We start from the raw sequence: 25,362 nt of genomic DNA on the forward strand, positions 1-25,362 counted from the left end.
TACTTCCTTGAATTGGAGTGTATTATTTCACATGTCTCTTATTCCAAAAAGGAGCGTGACCAAATGTTTTGTTTTGGTCAGAAGGTTGAACGGTCTCGCTCGCCCGCCCGCCCGCCCGGTGTGCAACTCATCGCGTATGTACAAAGGGCTCAAGCGCTTTCCCCGCCATCAACTCTGAACAGAAGACGCGGCTTCCAGATAAATATATTAGTCAATAAATATTCCGAGAACATCTTTCCAATCCTGAAATGCCGCCGAGGCCTTCTTGGAAAACCTGTTCAGCTCGCTCGTCTTTCTGAATGAACGAAAATGTCAAAACGAGCCCTTCCTTTGCGTCGCACATTTTCATCCTCCATCTTAAGTGCTACAAACACCACCAACAACAAAAAAACATTAAATACCAAAACGCTTTGGCCACGCGAGCACATTCGGCAGAAAGCGAGGCCACGGAAGGTTTCCGACTGCCGCCGTTGCCGACTTCATACGGCCGGAGCGCTCTCAGTACTCGGGCCCAAAGTGTTTTCCGAGCTGTGAGATGGAAACAAAGGCCTGGTCTCCTCGGTCCGGGGGCACGGGCGACCTCGGGCCAAGAAGTCGCCGGCGGGCAAAAGGCTGCTTTGGCAGTCGGCGTCCTCAGGGATGATGGCTATTCGCTGGTCGCGCTCGCGGCAGGCCTGCGCCTGCGCCTGCGCCTGCACCTGCGCCGGGCGGGCCTCCACCTCGGCGTACCGCACGTTGACGGCGTAGTCCTCGGCGTGACGGGGCCCCCCGTGGACCTTCACCTCCTGGTAGAAACAGCAAGGTAGGCCTTCCCCCCGGGCGCGGCGCGCGGACCCCCGCCGCGAGCGGCAGGCGCAGGCGCAGGCGACTCCCGGCGCCGCCCCGAGCTCGTCGGCGCCGCTCTCCAGAGACGAGCGGCTGCTGGAGTCGGAGAGCCGGTCCCCGGAGTTGTAGGGAGGGGGGCGGCGGCCGTGTCCGGCGGAGGAGGGCGCGGACTCCTCGGGGGCGGGGGGCCAGGCCTCCCCCGCCGAAGCCCCGCACGGGCTCTTGCTCCGGTAGACGAAGGGGTCGTAGTCGCTACTCAGCGAACTCCGAAAGGTGGAGCGGCTCCCGTACACACCCTGGTTGCTGACTTCGGTGCAGTCCAACACCGAGTCGCTGGAAGAGCAGTGGCAGGGGCCCGAGCCAACGCCGTCGCCGCCGCCGCCGCCACCGCTGCTGCTGCTGTCGCTGCCGGGGGCAGTCGGCCAGGTAGCCGCTGCACGGCGAGCGCTGGCCGTGGGAGCAGCTCGGGCCCGGAGCGCCGCCCCCGTCGGGGTACGAGAGTCCTTGCCAGAAGGTCCCGTGACCCGGAGCCGGGGGGCCCCGCCCCGCCTCGGGGGGCATCTGGGGGAAAGTCAAGCCCTGGAAGTAGTAGTGCTGATACATGGTTTGGTACTGGGGGTAACACGCCGGCCGCGCCAAGTTGCGGCCGTGGAATTTGGGGCGCTTCAGAGCGGGTTGCTGCGGGGGCGGCCGCGCTTGGTAGGCAGGGGGTCCGCGGTGCTGCAGCGCGCAGCGGTGGGGGTTGAGGGAGCGGTCCAGGTGCAGGGCGGCGTGGTAACTCCGCAGGAAGGAAGAGGCGGCCCGGGGCGAGTACAGACCGGCGGGGTCCGGGTGCTCCGCCATCAGCACGGTGACGGTGTTGCCGTGGGGGTCCACGCCGGTGCGGGTCGGGTAGGCCGTCACCCGGCCGACCCGCTGCTGCGCCCGGCTGCCGGGGTGGTGGACGGGCGGCACCGGCCTCTGCTGCTGCCGCCCGGGCTCCGCGCACGCCAGCTTCTGCTCTGTGGACACAAACCGCAGACGCCACTAAACGGATCGTTCATCGTATGAACTGGGGAGTGGGTGGGGGGAATGCAAAAAAATTGGGCGACGCCCCCCCCACCATTGAAGAATTGATTGGAAGCGTGGAAAACCTTACCGATGATGTTGTGTCTGCAGTGGGGGCAGGTGTGATGCTGCAGCAACCAGGGGTCCACGCATTTCTTGTGGAAGCGGTGAGCACAGGGGATAACCCGCAACTCCTGTGTGTGTGGGGGGGGGGGGGGGGGGGGCATCATTCATGATGAGTTAAGGCATGATGGAGAACAGCAAAGAACTCAGCCTGGCCTCCTTTCGTTCAAACATGGAACGTCAAAATGAACATTTGATTCGACGATTGGCGCGTTAAGTCAATCAAGAAAAGTACGGCTTTTTGGTTTTTCATTTGGCTAACTTAGTCCATTTTGGCTAACTTAGTCCATTTTGCATAAAATATAAAAATATGAAATGCGCCGGCCACGAACTGCATCGCGCCTTGACTTGTTGAAGATGTCGCGCGAACCAAGTCAAGTCCAAGGGAGGCGCCCGCCCGCGGCCAAAGCAAAGAACAAACGGCGCATTTTTCCTGGCGTCGCACCAGAGGGAGCCCGCGAGCGGCGCCGCATTTCCTCCTGGCCCGGGTCACGCGGAAAACTCGTAACGCCCGCCGGGGCCGAGGCGACTATGACGAGAATGCGCGGCGGCGACTTCGAAGGTCCAACTCCTCGGCATTCCTCACGCCAATAAATCCTCCCGACTCATCTTTGAAGTTTTGCCTTTGATGCCTTTCAAGCTTTGGACGGCTCGGCTTCCTGCGCCGCGCCGACACGCTTTCTTGTCTTGGCCTCCATGTGGGGACGCTCGCACACGCTTTCTTGTCTTGGCCTCCACGTGGGGACGCTCGCAAGTCAAACCCGCCACAGAAAGATTAGGACGGAAAGGAAGTGTGCATGATCACATCCTCCAAACACACGGGCTTGTTATCTTGCAGCGGGTGCACTAAAAAAAGGGAGGGGGGGGGGGGGCAAAGCCTAGAATTGAAGGCACTTGTTGTCGCCACGTGTTTGACTAATGTATCTGGAGGCGTCATGATCACGGAACGCGCAAAGAAAACAAACGCACGACAGCGGCACGCGGCGGCCTTGTTTGCTCGGCTTTTTGTTTTTTTTGGACGATAGTTTCACCGAGGAAAGGTGGAAGCGATCCAGCAATGCTCGCGGCTGTCTTGAAATCAGGACGTCTCTGATCATTTTTGTCATGTCTGTAGACCGTCATTCTCCTTGTTTGATTGTTGTGCGAAGTTGGAGGTGAGAAGCAGTGGGGGGGGGGCGCACCTCTCCGTCAATGTACTTCTCCAGGCAGATGGCGCAGTCGGCCGTGGAGCTGCTACTCAGCGAGTCGGAGGTGCCGCGGCCGCTCTCGCGCGCCGCCGCCATCGCCGCCGCCGCCGTCGCCGCCGCCGTCATCGCCGCCTTGCCGCCTTTGGCCTTGAACTTGCGCGTTTCCATCTTGTCCAGCGCCTGGCTGGCCATCCTGTTCATGGAGCTCTGCGCAAAGCAAACCACCAGATGAGCTCATTTCCTCTGCACAAAAAGCCTTTGCAATGAAAAGTTTCCACAAAAAAAACGTTGAGAGGTGCTGGCGGGCGCACCTGACTCCTCCTCTGCTTGAGCTTGATCTTGACCAGCAGGATGAGGCAGACGAGCGACACCACCACGAAGAAGGCCAGGAAGATGCCCATGTCAAAGTACTCGGTGGGCTGCTGCGCCGCAACGACAAAAGCAGAGCGCAGCAAGGATGACTCTCGGGGGGCCGAAGCGGCGGCCGGCGCGCTTTTTGGGCTTGGGGCGGGCGGTCCGTCCTACCCTGGGGGGCCTGTGCTGGATCCTGGCGCGCGCCACTTTCTGCTTGTTGACGATGTTCATCAACTTGACGGCGTCGTTGCCCTTCACGTAGACCACCGGACGTTTGAGGGGGCCGTCCGCCACCTGGTTGAGCTGAGACAACAGAAGCGCCGCCGCGCCACGTTAGCCGCCGGACGCCCGCCACCCGACGTGGCACATTTGAAAAAGGGGGGCTTTTCCAAAAACAAATTCGTCGGCTCTCGTCACGACGCTAACTCAAGGTTTCTTTCACGGTTTAAGCTTTTCCTGCAAAATCGATGACAGGAATAATCCGCCGCGGGGTTTTTCAAAGTCGACGACGCGACGATCGCCGATGTCGAGCTAGTTTTGCAGAGCACGGAGCGCTAAACTCCGGCGCAATTGTCGCCCCGACGGAAGAGCGACCGGCGGCTAGTCTGAAAAGACGTTTAAAGACGTCTTTGGGAGCCAAGGACTTAATAGCGCGAGCGCTGTGGGGAAAATGTCGATGTGAGCTCGTACTCGGCAAACGGCTTCTTCGGAAGAACTTGTCGAGCACCGACTCGGTGCGGCGCTGGCGCCCAAGCAGCACCAACTTTGTTTTGTGGGGCGGGGGGCGTTGGGGGTGCAAAAGGGCTATCGCTGGCCTCACTTGCACACGTGCCCAAACGCTCAAATGCAAGCACACGGACACACGCAGCATCGTCACGAGGACCAACCTGGTCGATGGCGTCCGGGTTTTCCGACACGTCAAAGATGACGGCAGTGGCTCCTCGCTGCACCGCCCGCTTGGCCTGAAAACGCAATTCAAATTTCTTTATGTTGACAAAAGAAAATGCAGAGGCCGGTAGACATTTCTTTATAAATGTATAAAGACATTTTTATCAAATCTTAAGTGGAGACGTAATACTGGCGGAAAAACGAGTCAGAAAATTGTTGTCATGAGCGAGCGGCATGTCAAGATTCGGAGCAGCTGCTCCAACTTCAGAAGCACTTTTCATTTCTTGTCATTGGTCTTGCCGCTCGGCGCATTTTTGTACTTGGAATGTTCAAAACGCGTCTTTTTCCTCAAACGCACGCACGCACAGGCGTGCGCAGACTTTAATTTGGCGCCGGCACGGCTTTGATGTCAGCCTTCCTTCCCACTTAATAATTAATAGCTGTGGCTGAGAATCAAGCAAAAGAAGAAAAAGCTCCCGCGGCCGGTGCAAGAATCTGCAGTGCAGCGACTTGCCTGACGACAACAAAAACGTCCCCGCGGGCAAAGCAGCTTGCTAATAATAAGAACAAGAAAAATATATATTTTTTAAAAAGCCACAAGAGGCCGAAAAAGAAGTGACGAGAGGCTTTCTTGCAGATTTTTGCGATTTGCAGGTGGGCCCGGGTCCCTTATCTCCCGCCTATCGAGGTGGGCTTTCTCCCTCGTCACTTGTTGCTAGGCAGAGTTGGCCGGGGCTCAATCCTAACTGGCCCATTGGGAAGGGTTGTCAAAGCAAGGAGCAAATACATCGCCAACAGCCAAGGAAGGCTCTGCACTGTTGGGTATGGCGGGAGGGGGGTGAGGGGGGGGGGGGCTAGCTATGCCACATTCCCGCTGGCCCGGCAGGCCAAGCGCGCGTTTCCCTGGGCCGAGAGGACAAAAACCGCAGCTGCAAAAAGCCCGGCCGGCTGCGGAGTCTAGACGGCAGGGGAAGTGGGAGCTATCTTTAGCCTCCCCGCGTTGGGCTGGCAGCTTGGAATGCCCCCCCCCTGCCCCCTCCCCCACAATCTACATACATCCGAGTGTGCGCACGGCACGTTTACACACCTGGACCGCGCCTGCTTCCGCACTCGCTTCCTCCCCCAACTTTTGCTGCCACTTTGGTCTTGGGCTTCCGCTCGCCACCCCCCCGCCGCGGCCGCTATAATTAAAGCAATTAAGGCTTCAGAGGACTGCGCACTGCTATTGCGCCGTCATTCCACGTTGCCCGCTGGCTTTATTAAAAGATAAAGGCATACTTTTCTTTGCCCTGGCTCTTCTCATAGGCGGTCGTTTGGCCCTCCAAAATAAAAGCAAGCGTAGCGATGCGTCGCACGCTCGATTTGAACTCGGCGAGCGCGGTCCGACTTTTGTCGGGCTCGCGGGAAAAGCCGCTTTGGTCGCCACGTGCTCGAGCCTTCTAAACATGGCCGCGGCCGAATCGCGTGCGTTTTTAAATGGCGACTTTCAAAATAAGAGCACAGAATTTGGTCAACACGAGGGCCGGTCAGAGACAAGATGGTTCTCCATCTTGAGAGGGCGACGGGAGCGGGACGGGCCGCTAATTCGGCTCCCGCGCTCTCGTCTTAATTTCGGACTCTTTGCGAGTTGCGGCAAAACAACGAAACTTTTCCCCCCCGACAGGAATCGGAGGATGTTCGGGCGCCGCGGCCTCAATCTGCTCATCCGAAATTGTGCCCAAAATGCGGCGCTGATCTAACGGCGTCTCCTCAAAGCTCTTATCAGATAACAATCGCCGGCATGAAAAAACGACAGTTACTGAGTGACTCTACGGCCTTGACACAAATAAATGGAGGACGCTTACATTTGGAGGTAGAGTGGGGGGGGGGGGTGCATGAGAGAGGGGGGCATACAAGGCCTTAACAGTTGTGTTACAAGGTCACGGGGCAAAACACACACACACACACTAATATCCAACATGATGAGTAAAAAGTCAAATGAACGGGGGAGGGGGGCAGCCGCGGCGTTTGATGGACAAACACAAGGCCGGCATCATCCGACATCAACAGCAATGAATGGTTTGCGATGGCGAGCAAGCCATTTGTTGTCATTTTGGCCGCATGCTTTGCAGGGGGGGGGGGCAATTGACGGACGACTGCAAGCAAGAAAATGCTACAAATGCTGCCGCCTGCTCGGAATGTGGGAAACGTCCACAAGAAAAAAAAAAAAGGTGACAAAATGCACCTTGGACCTCTCCGGGGGGGGGGGGGGGGTTCAAGCTTGTCGTCTTCTCTTTGTTTTGAACAAAGCGCTCGCCGTGAGGACAAAGCATTCAAAAGATCTTATCAGCGACGGCCACTTTGGTGCATTTCTTTTCTTTTCGTTGTTGTTCTGCTCCCAATAAAGATAAGCCGAACCCCCCCCCCCCCCCCATGAGGCAACGTGTACTTCCACACAAGCCTCCATTGTTGTCTTATCTGGCCGAGTGGACCCTGGCGCTCGCTCAACAATTCAACGCGATTCAAAGCGAATAAGCGGCAAACGTCAAAAGCGACGCTCGCTTCTCGTTTCTTGTTTCAATTTGGTGTAAAAAGTTGCAAAAAAAAAAAACAAGCGCGCCTTCCCGTGGACAAATCGGAATCCGGCATGGCTAGCGATTGCCGCTTGTCATTTCAGAGGCGAGGCGGGAACATGTCAAATGTTTTTGAACAAGGGAGGGGGGGTCGGGAGGGGGGGGCTGTTTGAGCAACAAATGTCAACGGCAACGCAGCAAACCGGTAGCAGGGGCGGATTGGAATGGAATTTCTTTGGTTTTTGCTCACAATGTTGGGGCCAGCGGGCCTGCCCCCCCCCCCACCCCCAATCACGTGTTGCCGGACAATCGGGGGCTCGCCAGCCGAGCATAAAAGCGGCCCCAGAGCAGAGGATGCCATTCTGGCCCCCGCTAATCCTCCAGCTCTGGAAGCATCTCCAGATAGGAGGAGGCCTCAGATTAGCGGCGCGGGGGGTTGCGGGGGAGGGGGGGGGCTCTCGGAGATTCGGCAGCCCAGCCGGACGCGGCGGGGCGCGGGATTCTCACGCACGCATTCCCCGACAAAAGCGTGGGCAGAGATGAAGGGCCTGGGGAGGAGGGGGGGGGGCAGGGACGAGGTTTTGCCCGCCCCCCCCTCGCTTTTGATCCCGGCCGCTGCCGACAAGATGAAACGGGATGTCCGAGTGTCGGGGGGGCTGCATGATATCGCGGGGAAAAAAAAAGCAAAAGCGTGCAGAGCGCAAGGTTTCAACTGTCTGGCTTTTCTGCGGGTGTTGCGCTTTCCTCCCACATGGCCAGCTTGATCGGACACCCCCAAATCCTCCTCGGCTTGCATCAGTTTTTGTGTGCCCTGCGATTGGCTGGCGACCAGTTGAGGGTGTAACAAGCAAACGCATTTGGACCCCCGACCAAACTTCCAAAAACGCAACCCGTGAAAGATGGCAGCCCAAAATGCAAATGTGAAAAATCTGCCCTTTCTTTTCCTTTTTGTTACATTTGGTTTTTCAAATGAGGCGGCAGGAGGGGGGGAGGGCTATACATAAATTTCTCAAGACGGGGGGGAGGTAGGAGGGGGGGGCAACAGACAGCCGAGTGTGATGTGGAGGTCGTCCGGAGGGCACGGCAGCGCCACGGGTGTGTCATCGGCCTCGTTCTGGTTCCCTCGCGTTTTGTTTGTTAGCCGCACGCGGGGGCTGGAGGAAGGTAGGGGGGGGGGGGGCGCCGTCGCCGGTCGGTCGGCTGGTCTGCTGTTTGTCAGCTGGCGCGAGGTCGCCTCGGAGCCGGGCAGACGGGCTGGTTGGGGATGCAGACGGCGGGCGGGCGGCGTGAGTCAGCGCGTCTGCTGGTGCTCGCCCACTCCGCTCGGGTTAAACTTACGGGCGGCAAAAATGACAAGTCCGGCATTCATCACCTGCTGTTGTTTTTGCAGTCGCCAACTTTAAGTTTACCGTCAAACTAAACATCAAAGCAAGAGAATGAATGCCACGTTGGACGTCGAAAACAATTTGGCCTTCTGTTAGCTTAATGCTAACACACATAGTAAACTCCATAGATGGGCTAAGCAAACTAGCATCCGTCTTGTAGTCGGCGAGGAATATCACCGATATATATTCTTTATCCTCCGACTCCAATCTTGAGGTGAGCTCTGGTTCCTTTGGAGTGGGACGCGTCGGTGAATGAAAGGCCGGCCCCCCCGTCTGGGTGCGCGGCCAACTTCAAATAGAGGGCGACGTGCCCGTTGCTTTGCCAAGCGCAGCTGGGGGGCCTTGTGTTCCCAGACACGCGTTATTTTTAGACGCGGCTACGACGAAACAACACCCCCCCCCCGTCTATTCCATTCTCCGCATTCACAAGAATTTTGTAATTGAATTGAATCTAAATTGAGCAGAAAAGACTCCGGCGCTTGCGACGGCTGAGCTGCCAGGTCGCAGGGCGGGGGCGTGCGGTGTGGCCAGGGTGGGTGGGGGGGGGGGAACCGGACTTGGGCACGGAGTGAAATTTTCTATGCTATTCTTGCCATTTCTGCTGTTGCTTATTCCAATGAACTCGATACATTCGAGTCCAATATTTCTTTTTTAGTATTATCTTATTTTCTTATGTCATATGTCGTATTGTTGCCAAATGTTTTTTTTGTTTCTATTGTTCAAATATTTTTGTACAGAAGCACCATATTATAGGCCAACCTTTAAACCAGCCCCCACAACCCCCACAACCCCCCTGGCACATTTACGGTACACCCCTCCCACATTGGGGCCCGGCCTTTACCTTTCCCAGCACGGTGAGACAACTGGGGTCCAGCTCGGGTTGCTCCAGCTTGACCACGCCCACCCAGCCGTACTCGTACAGGTCCTCCTCGTCGTTATTGTTACACAATCCCAACGGATGCATCTGGATGGGGGGGGGGGGAGAAGAACATCAGTTAGTGTTGACGCCTCGCCAAAATGTACGCTCAGATGCTGCCAACTCGCTTTAGGCGAGTGGAAGAGAAAATGCCGGCGCGGCACAACAGTCTCCAAAACGTCATTTGTAGGCGCCCCCCCCCCCACCCCATCTGAAAAGGAACAAATCAATGCTAGCTTAGCATGCTTCTTCATTTCACAAAATTCTTTTGAAATGTTTAACTCTGTATGGGCGAGTAGAAATGCAGTGGACAGAGCCCCCCCACTTTAAAAAAAAAATCCAAATTACCATTGCCGCCGTCCCCCGACAGCCCACCCCGCCCCGACCGGGAATTGCTGTTGACCTGAGATACACTTCCTCCCTGAGGTGACCTCTAACCTCTGACCCAGGTGCCGGTTAGCGGCTAATCCGAGCCAAGACTCGCCGATCAAGAACCTGACCTGGGGGGCCTTTGGGCCGATTACGGTCGAGGAAATTGGCAAGGGTAGAATGCGCCGCGGCCTTACAATTTCCAGCATTCACCCCCCCTCACCCCCTTTTTCACCAGAACACGTCGAAGGATGTACGCTAGCGGTTAGCCGGAGCGCTCTCCCAAAGGCGGAGATCAAAGCGCGCGACGGCGTGTCGTCGCCTGCCCCCGCCGCAAACGCTTTCAAGAAGGCAAAAGTCGCTGGAGGCTGGAGAGAGCCGAGCGCTGCTCTTTGGAGCTTCTGGGAACAAGATGGCAGTGGGGGGGGGGGAGCCCCGCCGCCGGCGCCCCCGCGTCCCGGACACTGCCGCATTGTGCGCCGGCGGCCTTGGGAGGCGTCCGCCTGCCAAAATGGGCCGGTGCGCTTGTTGTTGGGGGGCGGGGGGGGGGACTTGTTGTTATTTTCGAGGCTGACTCTGCTGAGCACAAGCGGGGGCCCTTTCCGAGTCGCCGGGACGCTGCGGCTGAAATGCTTGCCTGGGGTTGGGGGGTGGGGGGGGGGGGTCCTCAAACCTTTGACCGAGTAGCAGCCCAAAAACAATTGCCGCATTCATGAAGTTGCCCGACGACAAGAAAAAAACTAAAATGACAACGACTAAGTTGTGATACAAGTTTACAGCTACAAAAATGATCTGGCATGAAAGACAAAAAAAGAGGAAAAAAAATCCGTTTGTGTTTTTGCCTAATTTTGTCCGTTTGAAATCGCTTTCGTTTTTGTCGACTCCGACAAGCAAGCGGACGGACGCCGACGCGGCCTGCTCGTCCTCGTCTACCTTCTGACGAGCCACAAGGGGGCAGCTTTTGTCCTGCGCTGCCTGTTGGAGTGCCTTCGTGTGTATGTAGGGGGGGCAGGTGGGGAGTGGGGGGGGGGGGGGCAGCCTTTCACATGAGTATCCCGTTACGCAGGCCACACTCCCAACGTGATCCCGGCAAGGATTTCAAGTTGGCCAGGAGCCTCCCGGCCGACGTCGGCGACTTGCCTGGCTAACAACTTTGGCTGCCTGACTCGAGACTTGTCAAGGGGGCCCCCCAAGAAAGTTCCGAGGAAAGAACTCGCCGAACGGCGGCTTTTGCCGAAGCGTGTCGCGTGTGGCGTAACCTTGCGTGAGCTGCGGCAGATTTGCTCTTCTTCTTTTAGCGCCTTGGCCTCCAAAGCAGGTTTTGCGACATGTCCCGGCAGACAAAGTCAACGGAAGCAAAGTTTTGCGGTGGATCACATGCGCATGAGAACCTCGAGGAAGACAAACCCGGCCGGGCCTGGCGCCGGTCCTCGCCCGAAGAACGGCAAACAATGGCAGGCGCCGGCCACGGAGGCCTAATCGCATAATTGGAAGGCCAATTAAGCTTCAAATGCAACCGGTGACTCGCCCGATTGCAGGTGGGCTGGCACCAGGATGGATTTTCCGAGTTCAGCCTCTCAACTTGCTTTCGCTTCACAATTCCACACACACACAAACACACACAAAAAGAAAAGTTGGTTTGAATTCTGAAAAATTGTCACTCGGGGAAGTCGGGCGTTTTGCTCCTTCATGGTTTGGACTGCGGGCAACTTCCCGGCCGCACTCAATTTGGGAGCTTTCGTGTTTGCGCGCGGGCGGACGAGGATCGGCTCTTAATGGGCCCCGCCCTGCGCACGTTTAATGTCACACGTGCGTCTTGTTTTGTTCAGCCGGCGCCATGGAAGGGATTTTCCCACTGACAAAATCGTCTTTGCGCCGTCGCCGCAGCGCCTTTCTTTGTCTCCCTCAACCGCCATCTCAACTTTCAAAAACGGACATTTACGGTGAGCGGAGAGCGGCACGGGCGGGAGTCGAAAAAGTCGGGCGGCCGCAACACCCGCATCAGCTCATTGCACCCCCCCCCCCCCCCCCCCGCCCCCACAAATGCAAACGGAGGAACGTCCCATTCTGAAATGAGCAGATCGGCGAGAGGCAAAGCGAGTCGGCGGCGCTTCCCTCGCTGGAGGTCACGACAGGCGACCCCCCCCCCACCTCCCTCCCCTCCGTCGCTGCTCTTTTTTTTCCCAGCACCGGAGATCACTTCAAAGCGCAAGCCGGACGCCCGGGGGGGAGCGAGGCCGGGGGATCGGGTTTCACGGGAGCGGCTGGGAGGGCCCTACGGGCGGGGCCCTCGCCCCCGCCCGCTCCTCCTCCTCCTGCAACGCGAGCCTCGGAAAGGGATCCCGGCCGCCAATCGCCACTTCCTCTCTTTTGTCTTCTCCGTGGCGACGGCGGGGCCAATTAGCGAGGCTAGCGCCACGTCCGCCGTTTATTTTGGCGGCCCATACGTTCAAATACGGGGGTGGGGGGGTCATTAAGAAAATATGGCTGAGGGAGGAGACTTTTTGGGCTTCAAGGTCCCCTTTGATCCGCCTTCGATGTCTTCTTATCGCTTGGGGTGGAAATGAGCAGGAAGGCCGGCCGCCGGCGCTCTTGAAGGAAAATGAGGCACAGGGCGAGAGGCGGAAACATTTTGCTCAGCCGCTGGGATGCGTTCAAACAAGAAACCATTTCAAGCTACTTTGACTTCTATGGCGGATGTCACGGGACAAATCGGAATTGCAAGACCTGGGCGCAGTGGTTGGGGGGGCCGCTCTACTGGCAAATGGCTGCTGTATCAGTCCTCATTTTCTTGTTGGGAGGGGGGGGTCCTTTTTTCCTCCTCCTTCGTTTTGGGTCCACAACAAAATGCCAGAGTCACTCGTTAATGAGCTCTGATCAATGGCAGCATGAAGCCCCCCAACCCCCCCCTCCCGCAGGAGGCCGGCGGCACATACCTGGCTCGGCATGTGCGTGCGTCGGAGGCCTGAGCTAAAAGTAGCGAGCGGGGCGGGGGGCGGGGCCGGGGATCGCTGTCATCAACACCTCGACTCTGACAGGCCTTTGAAGCACCGCTGCGTCTTTGAAGGCCCCGGCCCAGGAGGAATGCCGCACACTCGCTCACCCCCCGCCCCCGCCCCCCCGCCCCCACCACCAATAAAAGAAAAAAATTTTTAAAGGCTCCACAGTTGTGGAATGTGGCGCAAGCCGCCGCTACTCGGCCCGCCGGAGCAGGATTAGAGGACGGGCTCGCACTGCCCTTCCCCCCCCCTCCGCCCCCCTCCCTCTTGAGCTGGACAACATGGCGGCAAGTGCGCCTTTCAAGTCCACCCCAGCGCTAATTGCTATTTTCCACGGAAGGTTCAAAAGTCACAAAGTTGTCATACTTTGCAGGCTGTGGAAAGGAGAAGGGGGGGTGGGGGGGGGAAACTTGGCTCTGTTCTTTCGCTGACTTTGCCGTGTGGGAGGGCCAACATGACATCAGCGTTGGGAGCCAACGCCGACCTCGGACGACACCCTCCGACTTGGCACGTGGCGCACACAAACACAATGTGGTCAACGGGCACCTCAAACAACCCAGCAGTGTTGGCGGGGGGGGGGGGGGGGGGGGGGGGTCGCCGCTGGCTGAATTTGGGCAAACCACACCCTGAACCGTTCGCCGGTCAGTAGCGGGGGAGCCATTGAGCCAAAGGAGCGTGTGCGTACTCCCGCACAACAGTGACTTGAACAACTCGTGGAAAAGATTTCAATGAGCGCTGTAAAGCCAATGACCCCCCCCCCCCCCCCCAAGTGTGCAGGAAGGAAGCGTGAAGTGAGTTTTGTTTGGAAAAATGTTTCCAGCATTTGGAGCCCCAAAAACTACGATTCAGTCGTCATAAAAATGACGCCCAAGAGCAATTCCACTCAAGGACTCGGACGTGTTTGACTTTGGAGACAGAAAAGTCGATTTGAATGGCCGCCGCGGTTGTCAAGGTGCGCCGAACGCGACGGGCGGGCCACGAGCGAGCGAAAAGCAGGGTTCACCTCAGGACAAGGTGCGGTGGCTGTTTACTGGAAAGCAGATCAACAAACACCCCCCCCCCCCACCCCTCCCCGTCTGACTCCAAACGGGCTTCCGTGTTTCGGAACGGGAGGGAAGCCGAGGCGGAGTTCAGCAGCATGAGCGGCGGCTTCAGCTTTCAGGCGCTTCTGACTTGATTATCTTGGAGGAAACCAAACTGGGGCCGCTGGGGAGGGGGTGGGGGGGGGGGTTGAAAGGACACGCGGAATGTTTTACGACGGCCGCACTTTGCTGACCCCGAAGCCGTTTAAGGAGGTCAGCGGGGACCGGCTTGAGCCGAGAGCCCGATAAATACAAAGTCAAGACGGAGCCCCAAAATAAGGCAAGCGAGTGGCTTGAACTTCAGGTCAGGGAGCGGATGCGGGCGAGGAATACCCGACGCCCATTTGCGGTCGACTCAACGCGAGCAAAAGACATCCTTGGAATGAAAAGCGGACCGGGTTGACATCAAGATCGGCAGAGCCGCCATCCCGTCCCGGATTGGGTGAGACGAAGGAAGGACTGCGGCGGGCGGAGGAGTCCGACGCCGGTCCTCCGGGGCCCGATGCCGCTTTCCATCCGTCGTGGGGCAGCTTGCGCAATGTGCAAGCACGTTTGGGGCGGCACCCAGCCGGGCCGGGCCGTGCCGGGCCGTGCCGGGCCGTGCCGGGCCGGCTTCTCCGTCTTCTCCGGCTCGCTGCTGTCCTGTTGGCCGAAGGCAAAGCGGGCCTTCCGCCAGGAATCTGGAGGCGTCCCAACCTTTCTTTTGTGCTCCGCGCTCGCTGGCTCTTCTTTTCTCCCAAAGCCTCTTTCTCTGCTGCCTTCATCTGTGCCCCCCCCTGCCAAAACAATCAATCACCGAATGAGAAAAACCTTTTGGTCCTTTTGTTTCGGGGCCACCAACGCTGCACTTGGGCTCATCCCCAAAACTCTGACTCAGACATTGGAAGGGGAAGTGGGTGTCGCTGGGGGGGCCGGGAGGGAGTTGAGATTCTCCTCAACCTGTTAGGTCACCTTTTTGTTTTGTTTTTCTTCTCCCCCCCACCCCCCTTGACCGTCAACGTGACCGTGGCGGTTGAGATGCATTTGGAGGCGTGTCCGGGTGCCGCGTCTCCGCCCACTCTGGGGGCCGTCTTAGCGGCTCCGTGACGGCCTCCATCCGGGCAACCGGGCTGAAAAGGGGCCCGGTTGCCCGGGTGAGGGGGAGCCGCCGCTCCAACAATGTCGGCACGGAGCGTCCGGTCGCCGGCCGGGCCCCGCTGAGGCGCGCTCCCCCGTCGGCTCGGAGGCGAGCCGGCGCAGCGGGGACAAAGGGGCGGGGCCAAAGAAAGAGATTCCAGCGTGGTTGATGACATTCCGGCGTGCTCGCGGGAGCTCCAAAGTTGACGGGGAACAAAGCTCGCCGCCGCCGACAAACGTCCGCATCCAACAAGAAGAAGAAGAAGAAGAAGAAGAAGAAGAAGAAGAAGAAGAAGAAGAAGCACTGGGCCTGTGTGGTCCCTCTGCAACCTGTTTGCACTCGGGAGGCCCCTTCCCAGCGCTTTCTTCTTGCTGACTGTGGCCACACGGCCCCCAGAGAACACAAAATGGGGGGGGGGGGGGGACAAACGCTCTTCTCTTGGGACGGCGCCGAGGGAAGCCGGACACTGTGCCACGGAGGCGGGTTGGGGGGGGGGGGGGCGAGGCCTCGCCGGGGTGGCGGCGAGCGCCCGCGAGGACGCTTTTAGTGGTAGCCCCGCCTCCGATCGGGCCCGGGTTCTCGCACGGACGCCTCGAAGAAAGTCGCACGCAATTTGCGCCCCCCCCCCAAAAAAAGGAAGATCCCTCCAAAATAAAGGACAAGAAGCGATCATGTGGTTACAAATCGGATGAAGCCGCGGCGTGTTCAGAGTGAAGCATCACATTCAAAGGTGCCCCCCCCCCCAAAAAAATGAAGGGGAGGGCACTTGACAGGATGTCTTGTTTTGTTTTTCAAGTCATGAAGAAAGAGCATAAAAGCGGGGCCGTTTTGGTTTCGGTCCCCGGCTCGGGGGCGACGTGCGCGCACGCCTGACGGGAGGGGCGGCGGGGGCCCCGGGGCCCCACCGCCCACCGGCCATTCCGTCTGTCCTCAAGTCACACACGAGTCGGGGCTTTCGCTACCTTACGCGCCGCCGCGAGGGCGCGCGACCTCCCCATTCGACAAATTCCAAATTGGCCGGCGTCAATGAGTCACGCCCCCCCCCATACAGTGGCGATGTGTCGTTGGGGGCGGCCCCTCCGCTGACGACTGTTTCTGAAGTCATTGTGGCGCGAGGGCAAAGCTCGCCACCGGGACTCTTCGGGAACATTTGTTTAGCGGTGGGCCCAGCGCGCCGCGCTGCACAAACGTGCCATTGTTCCTCCCCCAGTTCTCGCTGCGGCCGTGGAGAATGAGGGGAAACTGGGGGGGAGGGGGGGCGAGGGGGAGGGGGGGGATTAGTCCCCGAGGAGTTAAACATCAAACCCGTTTTACACGCCAGCACTTCCCGCAGACGGCGAAGCAAAGGCGACACGCAACGTTGTACACATTAGATCGTTGGGGGGGGGGGGGGGCAAAGGACGGCCCCAATATGGCCCGCCCCCTCAAATCTTCTTCTTCTTCTTCTTGTGCTTTTTGTTTTAAACGATCATTGGTTCATGACAAGATATTATTTGCTTTCATGCATTTTGGGTGGGGGGGGGGGTCATTTATGCTGTGAAATTGAATCGGAGCGCCGGGCGTGGTGGGCGTGGCGGCGAGCGCTAGCTTGTGTGCCGAGCGATGCGATCAGATCGGCCGGCGACCAGTTGGGGGCGGCGTCCGCCTTCCGCCCAAAGTCGATCGTCTGAGTTCCAATTTTAGGATATTTGACCTCAGATAACCTCTGGTGGGCAACCGGTGGGGATATTTCATTTTGCTTTTGCTTATTTGATCTTTTTCATCTCTCCATATCTCTTTTTCATGTCAAACGATTTTCTTTTTTTCTTGGCCCATCCTGTCCATTTCAAGAATCCAAAGGCGGCCCCGGCGATGGGGGGGTGGGGGGTGAACAGGTGAAAAAAAAAGCTGCAAAGTCATTACGGAAGGCAAAGCAAAGCAAGGCGGCTCTCGTTGCCGCGTCACGACACGGTGCCCCCCCCCCCCCCCCCGCCCCCGAGGGATCGGCGTTATTTGATTTGTTTTTACAAGTCAAGCACTTAGCCGCTTGGAACCTCCGGGGGCATTTGGCTTCCACTTGTGAGGGGGCCGCAGGTTGCGAGCGCTCTTCTGAGGAGGGACGGGCGCGGCAACGCGCAGATGCAACGAAGCCCGCCGGCCCCCGCCCCGCCCCACCGCGCATGCGAAAACAAGCTAGCTGAGCCAAGCGGGCCCATTTCGAGCCCTCAAAGATGTGCGCTTGCTATTTTTCCTTGGCCGGCTCGAGGGAGCGACGGACCCCCCCCCCCCTGTGACCCCCCTGTTATGCTGTGGGTGGAATTGAGCCTTGGACCTTGACGCACAAGCGCCGTCGTTTTTAGGAACGGATCGATGGCTTTTCAATTCACCTCAATGAGGGAAGCTGATTTGATGGACGGAATGTTTCAACGCCGCAAAATTCGCGACTATTCCGCCTATCAACCAGAAATATGGATGCACATTCCCATGGGCGAATGGGGAACGCGCCAACTCGCTTCGAGCCGGTCCAGGCGGGTCCACTGGATAACGGATCAAACGAGAAAGAAATCTTGAATCTTTTTAGGACTTTTAAGGACTTTTTTAGGACTTTCACGTGTCCCATAGGGGTCGCCGTCTGCAAATCCGTTGGGCCTCCGTTTCACCGAATACGCGCCAAAGACAAAAGGAGCAGAGGCGGCACGACATAGACGCGCCTTCCATGGCAGCGCGCGGTTCTCGAACACCCCGACGCAACTTTCGACTCGGCCCCCCGCTTCTTTTCCCGCTTTGGCCAAACGCGTCCGCATCTCCCCAAACGATTGGACGCGTGGACTCGCCACAGCACGTTTCCACGCGGCCGTTTACAGCCGAGCGCTCGGCACGACTCGACGCCCGACGAACCGATGCCGCGCGCCCGCAGGCGGGCGCCGGAACTGCGTTTCGCGGCCTTTGATCGTCTCCTCGCGCCGCGGCTTTCGGGCTTTCAGCTTTGAAAATAAAAGGCTGGGGGAGGCGGCGCCATGGGAGCTGTTGAGCGGAGGGGACAGGTGCCGCCGCCGCCGCCGGTGCCGCCTCCCCTCTCTCGGTGTCCCCTTTCAAGATTGGGACAAACCAGTTGGTCCTGTTCCCCGCCCCCATAATCAGCGAGTCCGCCCTCCGATATGCTCTTCTCCAACAAATGCGTGTTTACCGAGCGGGAGTGTCCTGAAAAAGTGGGATCTAGAGGGCGGAGCCTCCGGCCGGGTGCGGACCCTCCGGCTGGCCGCCGGTCAAAGCCGAGCGAGCAAGCTAGCGAGCGAAGGTCCCCGCTTAAGCCAACAGTTGTCTGGCTGGCCTGAAAGTCACCTTTGAGGCGGGCCACTGGTGTCAGGAATCCGCGGGGGGTCTTTGCATAGCGCAGCGGCCCGGATATCCTCTCGTTAAAAGAGGACACTCGAAGCCGGGGCCATGTGTTGGCCGCAATATGGGGCGGGGGGGGGGGGGGGGCTAGCTATTCGAGGAGATGCGCGGAATCCAATTGGAGTTCGCTGCGCAGTGTGGGAGGGCGATAAGTCTCAAACTGAAGGCGAGGGGGGGGGCAAAATAATAAAGCCGTCATGTTGTGATCATCAAGCGACGTCGGCAAACTCTCTTGCCGGGCAGAACGATGGAATGCTCGTCCGGTGGATTTTTGTACCCCCTCGCGCTTGCTTTGAGCACCAGGGGGCGCCGCAACTCAGACGGCAACCCACACAAAGACGTTTCAAAAGTGGAAAGGGGGGGTGGGGGGGGGGGGGGGAAGACGCACACGTCGCGACCCTCCTGGAGGTCGACACCGACCGCAACGTCCGCGCTCATTTCGTTAGCCCGTGTATGGTGTTAGCATGAAGCCAGAGAGCCGAGTAGCGCATTTTGTTTTGTTCGAATTTTGTGACGATAAACAGCCGGCGGGCTCTTGTCGAGTTAACTGCCACCATAGCGGGCCCCCATCGCAACGTTTTGCTTCCGAGTCAAAGCGAAAAATCATTTTTTAAAAAAGAGAGAAAAGAAAAATCCACGGATACACTGAGCTAGCTTAAACTAGCTAACCTAAAAGTTAACGTCCCTGGGCTCAAAGTAGTGAAAACTCCAGCGGAGAAGATGGTCCCGGCACTTGCTGAGCGGGCGCCACGGTGGGCAAAGCTAAGAAGAGAAGCCTCCGAAGAACAAAAGGACGACGTCTAAAAATTCCTCGGCACGCGGCAAAAGAAGAGCTCTCTCTATTTGCGTCTCGGGGCCGGGCGACGCGCAAAGGAAAGATTGCCGCCGCGCTCCTTCGCTTTGATCTTTTGTGCACTTCAAAGCCGGGCCGCGGTCCAAATGTGGCGTTCCTGCGGGTGTTTACTTCCAGATGCTTTTGCGGGATGTAAAGCGTCGCCCTCGGCGTGACAACTTGGCCGCGTCGCACGCCTTGCGGGACGCGGCAAAGGGCTGAATTGGCCCCGGGGCTTTTTCCGTCGTGCTCTCTTTGACGAGTTGCCGTTTGCGCCTTTCCATTACGCTGCAGTCGACCCCCCCCCCTGCCCAAAAAAATAAAAGAAACGTGGTCAAAGTGGAACCTGCAATGCCAACGCAGATGAAGGCTTTCAGGGGGAATCGTACCGTCGGGAAAGCTTCCGATTCTGCGGCTGACATTAGCTTCTCTGACGTGAGAACACATCTCGTTGTTTTCAATGTCGACGTGAGGGAGAAAAAAAAATGGAGGATTTAACGCGGCTTTTATCAATCAAATGACGGAATCGCGGCCGTAAGGCAGGGAAACGTCAACTCGCAAGCTAACGGCAGCATTTCCGGTCATCTCGAAGATTTGTTTTTACCGCGAGGCCACCGATCGAAGCGTTTCGGACCATCTGGAAACTTCCGATTCTGAAGCTAAACGTTAGCGTTTCTGGTTGATATTCTGGATTAGGTTGAGAATGCGTTGGGTGGTTTTCAGTATGAACCAAAATATTTTACAGCACCAACTGAAGGACTTCCCAAAGTGGAGGAACGGAACGGCGACCGGCGGGGTGCGGACCCAAAGGCTTTCGCGACCAATCCGAGCGGAGGCCGGCTACCGATTCTGAAGCTAACGTTAGCGTTGCTTGGCTTCGTCGCAGTTGAGCTCGGGGACATGTTTGATTGTTCTTACGCTTTCCAATGAGGATTGAAGACTGTGGAACGCAACGTTATTCGGCTTTCGCATTCGGGTTTCGAATGAGACGTTTGGGAAACTTTGCCGCTCGTGTCAACAAATGGGCTCGGCATCATAGTTGAGGTTGCGAACACGTTTTGCCGGTTTTACTCAACGTAAAAAAAAAAAGCGGGTATTAGGCAGTACCTCGAACTTCTGAGACAACAGCTGTTAAAAAAGTCAAGTTAAATAAACTTTCAGTGACAGCCCCCCCACGACCCGACCCCCTTCCTCAAGATATGCCCCAGGAGAACCGTTGTGCAAAGACAACCCGAGACCCAATTAAAACAAAGCGAGAATTGATCGCGGAGCAGGAAGTTGGAGGCCTCGGCGAGCGTATGACCCCACCCCCCCCACCCCCCCCACCCCCCTCCAGGCAGCTTTGAAGTGCAGACACGAACAAATCAGCAGTGGCGTCTTGAATAATGGTTGAATAATGGCAGGAGCGCTCCTGGGACCCACAAAGACGCAGAACCCCCCCCCCCCCCTTGATGAAAAGGCCGGGCGGACTGGACGTGAACCCTCAATAAATACGAGCGCAGCCGTTGACACTTTTTTAAGCGGCCGGGAGTGGGCGTGGCCTCCAAATAACCTTTGGTAGAGCCGATCCGTCCGTCCGTCACGGGAGCTGTCAATGAGTGATCGCGCGGACGCATGGCCCCGGGTGAATTTTTGAAAGCGTTTGACCAAAGAAAGCGTCCCGGGATTTGGGCCCGGTCGTCCGTGCCACTTCTTTGACTGACCCCGAGAGCTGAAGTTGTTCCGGCCCCCCGTCCCGAAGATTTCTGAACGTGCGATAACGGAGGACTCTCCTCCCTCGGGCAAAAGAAATCTTTGCTCCGACACACAGAAACGTCAGGAGCCGACGTCATGGTCTTGGATGGAAGCCCGCGCTCGGGTCGGATTGAGCCCAGCCCGCGTGGCCTTCTTCAGACGGCAAACCAGCTCACCCGCTCACGGAGCCAAAGTGGCATTTTGGATCAACAAGAGAGCGTTTCTGGAAGGCCGCCTGCCTTCCAGGACGTAGCCGGGCTCCCCCCCCCGCCCCCCCCGAGGCCCCGACTTCCCGCCTGCGCGTCAGGCAGGCACCCTGACGTTTTGGTGTCCAGTTAACAGTGCGAGCGAGTCATGAAGTAGTGGAAAGCATCAGCTGAGGTCATGTGCTGACAAATTTGCGGCGGCATCGGTGGCGGGGGGGAGGGGGGGGGGGCTTGACTCGGGGCCCGGACATGAAAGTCAAATGCGGCCGCGAAACAGAGAGACTCTGGCTGGCATACGCGCCGCCGCCGCCGCCGCCGCCGGGAGTTGGCCCGGCGGCGGCACCTCCCGTCCATTACGGCCCAGCTTTTGGCCTTTGCAGCAAGCGGCGGGCAGGAGAAGGAGCGCCGGATGCCTTTTCAAACCGCCAGAGCTGTCATTATCGTCTAAATGCAGCGCGACGCAAGTCCCGCCAGCTCCAAAAGGTATCGCGGCGGCGGCGGGCGGCGGGCGGCGGGCGGCCACTAAGCTTCAACCTCGTCAGAGTCTGCTTGCTTACTTTGCACAGGCCAGAAGACTTTGGGGAGGCCCGCCCGAAAATTTCGTTGAGGCCACCGATTAATCGGCCGTCAACTTAAAAAAAAAAAAAAACATCATGGCTAAAAAAAAAAAGCAAAAACACAAATAACAGACAGAACGTTTGATTTTGTCCTTCAGGATTGAACTCAACACCAGAGAAAAAAAAAAAGTGGGCCAAAAGCAGCCATTTTTGCCCATTCTTTCTATTCTCCGCGTTTGTTTTCAGAACGGGCGAGTACCGTTACGTTAAGTTATCGGCTAACGTTGAGACTCCGATCCCAGTCGCAGACACTTCAGAGAATACAAAACTTGAATCCATAGAATAAAACGTCTCGAGAGGACAAGCCAAATATTTTCTCTCTGGCCGCGCGCTACACCAACTGCGTAGCTAACGATACGCTTCAGGTCATCACATGCATCCATCATACGCATGCATGCAAAAGAAAAAAAACAACAAAAAAACGTGTCATTATAAGCGGAGAGCAAACACGGGCCACCTCCGAGCGGTCGCCGGCTACGCTGGGGCAAAACCTAAATAGACTGCGTGCGGTTTTCCGACGTAAAGCCGAGCTGCGGCGCTAGCGCGCGGTCGCCGGGCGGCGCCAAAACGGCCACGGGAGGAGGAGAAACACCAGCGAGCGGGGAGACGTTTTTCATTCCGCCGTGTGTCACTCGTGCCGCAGCGATGAAGCGGGTGGGCGTGCGGATGCTTCGTCGGAGGCGGAGCGATGCCATGTGACGCAAAAAGCATTCAATCTCGTGGAAAGACCATCCAGTCGAGGCCTTTAGACAGTCGACATGTACTGTAAATATGCGACATTGACAAATCCAAATATAGATACACTCACACGTCACATCTAGGCACGAGAACATCAGACAGGAAGTAAAGGTGCATTTACATTCCGTGTACATTTGAGACATGCTGCCATTAAATATGGTACAAACAAATGACATGACACGATTCCGCCACACTCGGGGGGGGGGTGGATATGATGAAAATATGGTCTTGTAGAACAAATATTTGAAAAAAATTTGAGAAAAAAAAACAACAACAACACTGTATGACACAGTATGACACACTGTGACACAGTGTGTCATACGTGACATACATACAGTGACAACAGTGACACGGTGTCACGTATTCAACAGTGTCACTGTCACCGTGACCCAGACAAGATACATGATGCCAAATATCTTAAAATATACAAATATAATAAAATATGAGGCCATTTAGGACACTCCTGTGATGTCATTCGCCTACAAGGGGACCGAAATATCACGGAAATATGCTAACGCTAGAAATGCTTTTGTCATTTTATACACACACAAACACACATCTGTGTGTGGGTGTACACATGATGTACTTCAAAGGTCCGACGTGTAAATATGATTCACACGGACCTTCAATCTGATTTCAATATGGATGGAATAGGGGGCTGTTAAATGGGGTGCAAGGATGCCCCCAGGCAACAAGGCACCTGCGTCCAGATGTAAACACACCACATTGCTCCTACGTGGGCACCTCATCGGTTTCGCACCTGCTAAGCGATGCGAAACCGAGCAAAGCAAAACACTCGAAAAGTGCAACTACACGTAGGCCCCCCCCCCACACACACACACACATGGCCTTCTTCCGCATTCGCAGATCCTGACCTCCATTTCGAGAAAGGGAACAAAACTGCAAAGGTATGTTGTCCACGCGTGCACATAGCTCCAATATCAAAGCGCTACCGCAAACATGACAACTGTTTCAAAGCCTTATCGGGCTTCCCGTCAAATATTTGTAAAAAAAAAAAACAGAATCTGGGATTTACGGGGCACGTTCAACGCAACCGCAGCCAAGTCCATGAGGCAAGAGGGAAAAAAAATAAGAATTCGAAGCTCACCGCGAGCACCTGAAGGCACCGTTGAATAGGGTGTGATCAATGGAAATATGGTACATTCAAGGGCTTGAAAAACATGAGAGCGCTCTGGTGCGTCCCATCGCCTACGTTAAAAATGGCTACATAGGCATAAATATTGATGGGAGTAATTGAACATTTGTGCATTGTCGTTGAATAGAAAGGTATGTCACGCATGGAGAGATGTTCAAGATGACAAGTTCGTTGGGGCCCGAAACGCCGTAACGTGTCTTAGTCGTCATATACGACGTCACTGGGGTATTTTAGATTCATATACGTGTTAAATATTGCGTGAAAATGGTTCTATATTGGCAGTCTGGTCATTAAATGTGATGTCAAGAGACAATCGGTGGAGGCGTAAACGTCGGGAGGGGAAAAAAAACAAGCATTACAAGCCTTATCAACGACACAATCAGGCTTGGGAACGTACTTATCTATCGCGATAGATAAATGGATAGCTAGATAGAGTTGTAAAAGGCGACATTTACGAGGCACTTTGAACGCAACGTTGAGCAAGAAGCGATTTTTGAACACTGTAAAGTTTGATTAAACCGCGCGCACCTGAACGCACCATCGTGTTTTCTGCGTGCAACGCCGGAAGTAGAGCCCCCTTAAAAAAAAACTCCCAAACAACAAACAAACTTTTTCTGCACCACGCAAAACACCACGTGCGTGCACCCAAAGTGCACGAGCCACTCAAATAAACTTGACAAACTTTTCGTCGGATAAGAAACGAGCAAAAAAAAAAAAAAGAAAGAGTTGCTAGCGTGAATGAATTCCTCCAGATAGGAGCCATCTTGTGACCACATTGGGGCTGCAAATTCGTCTCATCCTCGCACACGCACCCGCACGCACGCACGCACACGGTCACTCCTGTCAACCTCCGCCAAGGAGAAGTTTAGAAAGCAGACTTGACACGTACTTGGACGATCTCCCCCTCGGCGCTGATGGTGGCTCCAGCCCTGGAGAAGCGTCCCTGCAAGCCCGTCGTGTACGTCGTGTAATCCCCGTTGGCGCTGGATTCGAACAGGACCACCTCCACATAGGCCGTATCCTTGGCGAGGGCGACGCGGGGCTCGGAGGCCAGCACGGCGGCGAGGAAGAGCAGCGCCGCCGCGGCCGACGAGCCGGGATGGTGGTAGTGGTGCGGGAGCGGGTGCGGTTGCGGGTGCGGGTGGTCCCGCTCCGAGCCGCCCCGCCACGGCGCCACCATCGTCGGCATCAGCAGCAGCATCGTCCTGGTCGTCGTCCTGGTAGTCGTCGTTATCATCTCGCCGGCTGGCTTTGAGGCACCGAGCGGAACGGCATGGCCGACGCGAGGCTAGACCGTTGCTACGATGTGCCGAAATAGGATTTTTTTTTTGGTTTGTTTGTTTGTTTGTTTGTTTTCGGGGGAGGGGGTGGGGGGGAGACGAGGAGCGAAAATGTGCGGAAACGCACCGGGGGAGCGTGTTTAGTTCACCGAGAGTCTGTCAATGACACTGGCTGCCGCTCAAGCCTCCTCCCCCGCTCCGTCCCTCATTCCTGCTCCACGCCCCCTCCCCTTTCTTTTTCACCCCTCCCCTCCTCCCTTCCTCTACAAAGCGTATCTCCTTTGATCGCAAACACGTGATTTTTCTCCCTTTTTTTGGGGGGGGGGGGTACTTTTTTTCTCTCACTCCCAAAGGCTTCTGGCCCCGCCTCCTTTCACGCTCAAGTCCCTGCACTCGGCTTGTTAAAGAGGCACCCAAGTTTGACTTACTTCAAGTACCGTATAGCAGAATAGTTTGCAAATATGATGATAGATTTTAGGAACGCTCGAAATTGTCCCGAGGTGCGATCGTGCTGCGAGCGATTGGTGGTTCGTCTGTGTGCCCTGCGATTGGCTGGCAAACCAGTTCAGGGTGTCCCCTG

At 56.8% G+C, this 25,362-nt stretch overlaps 1 protein-coding gene across 1 annotated transcript; it reads right to left on the minus strand.

Annotated features, from left to right (window-relative positions):
* On the minus strand, positions 1-25,109 carry znrf3 (zinc and ring finger 3). The gene is given in 9 exon segments (XM_052068932.1): positions 1-1,238; positions 1,240-1,826; positions 1,964-2,066; positions 3,177-3,389; positions 3,494-3,604; positions 3,708-3,839; positions 4,424-4,498; positions 9,203-9,325; positions 24,392-25,109. Coding segments are annotated over 9 exon segments (2,451 nt in total). The 5' UTR covers positions 24,740-25,109; the 3' UTR covers positions 1-479.
* Between the last annotated feature and the right edge of the window lie 253 nt (positions 25,110-25,362).

The sequence above is a fragment of the Hippocampus zosterae genome, chromosome 6 (genome assembly GCF_025434085.1).
Source record: "Hippocampus zosterae strain Florida chromosome 6, ASM2543408v3, whole genome shotgun sequence".
NCBI lineage: Eukaryota > Metazoa > Chordata > Actinopteri > Syngnathiformes > Syngnathidae > Hippocampus > Hippocampus zosterae.